The 5324-nt window shown below is 36.2% G+C and overlaps 1 protein-coding gene across 1 annotated transcript; it reads left to right on the top strand.

Moving 5' to 3' along the window:
• The first annotated feature begins 2696 nt into the window (after positions 1-2696).
• On the top strand, positions 2697-4005 carry prss59.1 (serine protease 59, tandem duplicate 1). The gene is made up of 6 exons (XM_058747839.1): positions 2697-2798; positions 2902-3052; positions 3136-3386; positions 3473-3609; positions 3694-3795; positions 3894-4005. Exons 1-6 carry the CDS (start codon positions 2759-2761, stop codon positions 3939-3941), a joined length of 729 nt encoding a protein of 242 aa, XP_058603822.1. The 5' UTR covers positions 2697-2758; the 3' UTR covers positions 3942-4005.
• Positions 4006-5324: the final 1319 nt, after the last annotated feature.

The raw sequence follows: 5324 nt of genomic DNA, 5'->3' as shown, positions 1-5324 counted from the left end.
ACAGTAAATGAACATACTTTCCAGAAGGCCAACAATTCACTAAAAATGTTTTTTTTATTGGTCTTATGAAGTATTCTAATTTGTTGAGATAGTGAATTGGTGGGTTTTTGTTAAATGTGAGCCAAAATCATCACAATTAAAAGAACCAAAGACTTAAACTACTTCAGTCTGTGTGCATTGAATTTATTTAATACATGAGTTTCACAATTTGAGTTGAATTACTGAAATAAATTAACTTTTGCACGACATTCTAATTTATTGAGATGCACCTGTATCTAGTCCTTCTCGAACAGGGCAGGAAAAACCATTAACCACAAACATCAATTTTATTTTATTTATTTTTTTGCGCCAAGAGATTCTGGATCAGGCCGTCACTACAAACTGATGTAGCCTATTAAAAAAAAAAAAAAAAAAAAAAAATTCTGCAGGCACATCCTTAAGTTTCATGAAGATATATACTGACACCTGCTGCATGTACATTGTACTTCATGTACTGCAATTTTGCGTGTGTATTGCTTGCCCAAGAACCGCTGTGGAAAGTATGGAAAGTAAACTGGTTTGTGACATGAAAACTTTCCATGGGAAAGTCACAGTAAACTTCACTGTGAGAATCTAGACTTCATTAGCATTTTAAAAGAAATGTGCGCTAAAAACACTATATCCCTTTGCTTATGCTGTTTACAGTGAAAACAGCGAACGGATCAAACGACGCAGTTATTGAACAGCTTATTTTACAGTTACAGTTGATTGACATCCATAATATGCCTAATTTTTATTCTTTGTAAACTGTTAATAACAGCTCAAGATTAATTTGAGAAACATCTTATATGTCTACACATTGCCCTTTGTCATTCAAACAGATTAAGAGCACATTACATTAGTATATAAAGCAACTGAAAGGAATACTTTGAATCCCATGAGTCAATTCTTTCCTCTAAATTTATATTTCAGACTAGTTTAGGTTGAAGAGCATTTGCTCTTTATGAGTACGCTTATCTAAGAAATAATAAGATCACTTTTGACAAAGTAAAATGTGCACATAACCTACATGTTAGGTTAACTGCTGCCTGAGGTCTAATGGAGAGTCCCATCAGGGAATCACATCTTAAAATGACTGGCAAATAAAAATAGAAAAGCTATTCTGAAGAATGTCCCTGGAAACTAGAGAATGGCAAGTAAAGACTGAAGACTGATTTTTTGGTTCAGTTCTTTATTATTAATGAACTGAATTCTCAATACAAAGCCACTTGTAGGCTACATAAATAAACACCCCCCAAGTTGTAAAGATAATAAAAAAAAATAAAGTTTTTGCCTTTCACACAGAGAATCATTCTATCCTTGGATTTGTCCTTTGACCAAAAGCAGCATCTGGGTGTTTCCCAGCATACAGTACACATTTGGATGCACATGTGTGGTAATCGGAAGCCTTGTATACTTTAATAACCCACTAACCCACCTGTCTTCAAAAATGATTTTTAATAAAACACACATGCACGTGTGTACAAAATTTCCTTTTTAACATATAATTTACTATTAATTATTGAGTACATTTTGATGCATTCCACTCGGTGACCATTTCAAAAAGCGAATAATCATAACAAATTTAGCTGTGTATTCCTCTGTCATGCTAAGATTTTTGGGTGAGCACAGCACTGTACTGAATGAGGGTTCTATGAGAAAATCATGAGAAAAATAAAATCAGTTAAATGCAAAATCATAAGTCTATTTATTATGCATTTCTTGTTTTTCTATTTTAATTAATTCTTTTATTTTAATTGATGAATAGTAAAAGTTACTAAGATACTGCAAAAGTTTTTTTTTTTAAATTTGTAACAATTTCAGATATTTCTAATTTGTAGTGTAATTTACTACAAATACATTCTAATTGCACATATAATATAATCTATAGCTAATAAGATAGTTGCATGAAGCACAAATACTGATTGCATATGATTTAAACAGCTATAATAGGTATCAACAACATGAACAACTTTGTTTAGCAGTGAAATCATTAACAAAGACAACTCATGAGTAAATTAAAATTTCACAAACAACAACATCAACAAAAAATTGGCACAAACATAGTAAGCATCTTTGTTAAGTGGACATATACTATAAATTTAAACTGGATTAGTAAAAGTACTACAACCAATCTATTAACTTCATGTGAGAAACATTAGCAGGAACAACGTTCTGTTTTCTGACTAAGTACAGACGCAAAACTTGGGTGAGAAGAAGGACAGCTGATCAAAACTTCTTTCAGGGTTGGAAACCTGCTGTCAAGGTCACAATGCCTAAAATATACATATTCAACAGCACAGCTGCTGGATCTCCCTGGTTGTATCAAAATCTGACATACAGTTTAATCTACACTGTTTAAAAATGTAATTTTGTGCTCTAATTTGTTTCCTATAATATTAATATTAATATTATTGTATCGCTCAGATGGATTTTCACTAGCTGTTAAGGAGGTTTTGGCTTTATATTTTGTGAAAATTATGACAAACATTTTTAAGTCTAAAAAAATATATCTTGATATTATATATTTTCTATACACCGGGTGCCAATGCAACCCTAAGGTACAGTTTTATCTTCATGGAAACACAATGATAGCGTATTCTTTATCAGACTTCAGACAGGTCTTTTGGAGCTGATTGGTTAATCGCGGAGCACTTGGGCGTGGATCAATAGGGTGACAGTCACATAAATACTGCCAGTGAGTAGCAAGACCTTCATCAAACAGGTTCAGTCAGCAGTCATGAGGTCTTTGGTGTTCCTGGTGCTCCTTGGAGCCGCCTGTGCGTTATAGACTCCATTCACTGATTCACTACTATTATGAATTTCACTCATTTTACAGGTAATTATGGTCAATATACTGACGATACTCTCTCATTTGTGTAGTTGCTCTGGATGATGACAAGATTGTTGGTGGATATGAGTGCACACCCTACTCCCAGCCCTGGCAGGCGTCTCTGAACTCTGGCTACCACTTCTGCGGTGGCTCTCTGGTCAGCGAGTACTGGGTTGTGTCTGCTGCTCACTGCTACAAGTCGTAAGTGACGTCTTCATAGAGTAGTTTATGTATCAATCCATTGGTTTCCTCAGTTCTGAATAATATTTGACTTTGTCTTTCAGACGTGTGGAGGTTCGTTTGGGTGAGCACAACATCGTAGTTAATGAGGGATCTGAGCAGTACATCTCCTCAGAGAAGGTCATCCGCCACCCCAACTATGACTCCTGGACCATTGACAACGACATCATGCTGATCAAGCTTAGCAAGCCCGCCACTCTCAATCAGTACGTGCAGACTGTGGCTCTGCCCAATGGCTGTGCCGCCGATGGCACCATGTGCAGAGTCACTGGCTGGGGAAACACCATGAGTTCCAGTGAGTGTCAGGATTCTTGATGCCTCTTTCTTCACACTTCATGTTCATAGCACTTCAGTTAACTTAATCTCTGTTATTCTTTGTAGCTGCTGATTCCAACAAGCTTCAGTGTCTGGAGATCCCCATCCTGTCCAACCGCGACTGCAACAACTCCTACCCTGGTATGATCACCGATACCATGTTCTGCGCTGGATACCTGGAGGGAGGAAAGGACTCTTGCCAGGTAGAGGATGACAAGATATACTGTTGTTGCACATATATTAATAGTATCTTAATAATAACCGGTTGTAATGTTTGTCTTCTTCAGGGTGACTCTGGTGGTCCTGTGGTGTGCAACGGTCAGCTGCAGGGTATTGTGTCCTGGGGTTATGGCTGTGCTGAGAAGAATCATCCTGGTGTCTATGGCAAGGTAATACAGCTGTTGTTGTTTAATAATTGTCACAAAGCAATATGTTTGGTTTAATATGAAGCACTTACATGATTTTTATGAATTCTCTTTTCTTCAAGGTCTGCATGTTCAGCCAATGGATCGCCGACACCATGAGAAACAACTAAAGCTGATTTGACATCACATACAGCCTGCAAATCTGCAATCCATCAGTTTTTATTTTTTTTGGAGATTAAAAACCTGTAAAAATAAAAGCATTTAAAATATTCTGCTTTTTCAAAGTGCTTCATTCATATTTGTCAAGTAACACTGAATATATTGTTTTAAGCACTTTAACAGGCCTATTTTAAATGGATGATGCTCTTAGCCAAAATTTCTAAGTTTTCAATATTTCTAGAAATTAATACAGACAAGCAGTTTATGAAGAAACACAGTTATTCTTTCGAAAAGAAACATGCATTTAGGAATGTCCAACAAAAGAAATGTTGAAGGGGATGTCTATGCTATTTCATGCATTCTGACTTATTTACACTGTTAAAGAGTTGGATTCTAAACCAAAGTCTCAAAAAATGAGTTGGACCTTTGATGGAGTATTTCTGTGGCAAATACACTCCTTCAAGGTTTGTATAAGTTTCTGAAAGATTTTTCAAGTATGGCCCTGTATGACGTCAAAAAGGGCGGAATTCCTTTTATGGGCAGATCTCTCTAGAAAGAGGCTTGCACACATAAACCAAAACGAGAGCAAGAGCACGCCCATAAACGTGTTTCATTCGGATTACGGAGGTCGTCTGCATCGCTGCACAGGACTTGCTCAAGAAGGACTTTACATTTAGTTTTTGACCACAAAATCAACAATGTCACCAAATACGTGTTTTTAGTCACGAGGAAGATAACCTTGTTCAGCTTCCCAAAGAACAAAAGCTACTTAAAAGCTGTGCATGCTGGTGACTCTTTAGCTCCGCCCACGGACACCTCCAGGAGCTCGACTGTTTTCGCAGAGAAGTCTGATAAAACTAAAAACTCTTCAGGGACATGAAGGAGGCAGTACTACTCTATAGGTACTCAAGATTAATATGAGAGAAACTGTGTGTGTTATATTTCCTTTGAAGACAAGCATACAGTAGGCTATATGGTTATTGATATTTGTTAGCAGTGCTGGGTAGATTATTTACAAATTGTAGTACTGATTCCAAATTATATGACAAAAATTTTAGTTAGTGACGAAATCCGTTACACAGTTTAGGTAATAAAATCAGACTACTTTTGGATTACATTTTGGATTACTTTTGACGCAACTTGTTTATCACATTGATTTAAAAGGATAATTTTGTACCACACTGATAGAAAAATACAAAGAGAAATAAGTTGCTTTAAACAACATGGAGTGCATTTAACATTACGTCAAGGCTTTTCAAAATGGGATTCATGAAGGAACTGCAGGGATTAGTGAGGTTAACAAAAAGCTAATAAGTAAATTAACGAGTTCGTTTGCCTATATAATCATTAGGAAATAGAGTAAACTTATTTGGCTTGCTGTCCACTGATGAGTG

This window comes from Onychostoma macrolepis, chromosome 16 (assembly GCF_012432095.1).
Source record: "Onychostoma macrolepis isolate SWU-2019 chromosome 16, ASM1243209v1, whole genome shotgun sequence".
Classification (NCBI taxonomy): Eukaryota; Metazoa; Chordata; class Actinopteri; order Cypriniformes; family Cyprinidae; genus Onychostoma; species Onychostoma macrolepis.
Note: the sequence above shows the minus strand (reverse complement) of the source record. Positions and strands in the feature narration are given on the sequence as shown.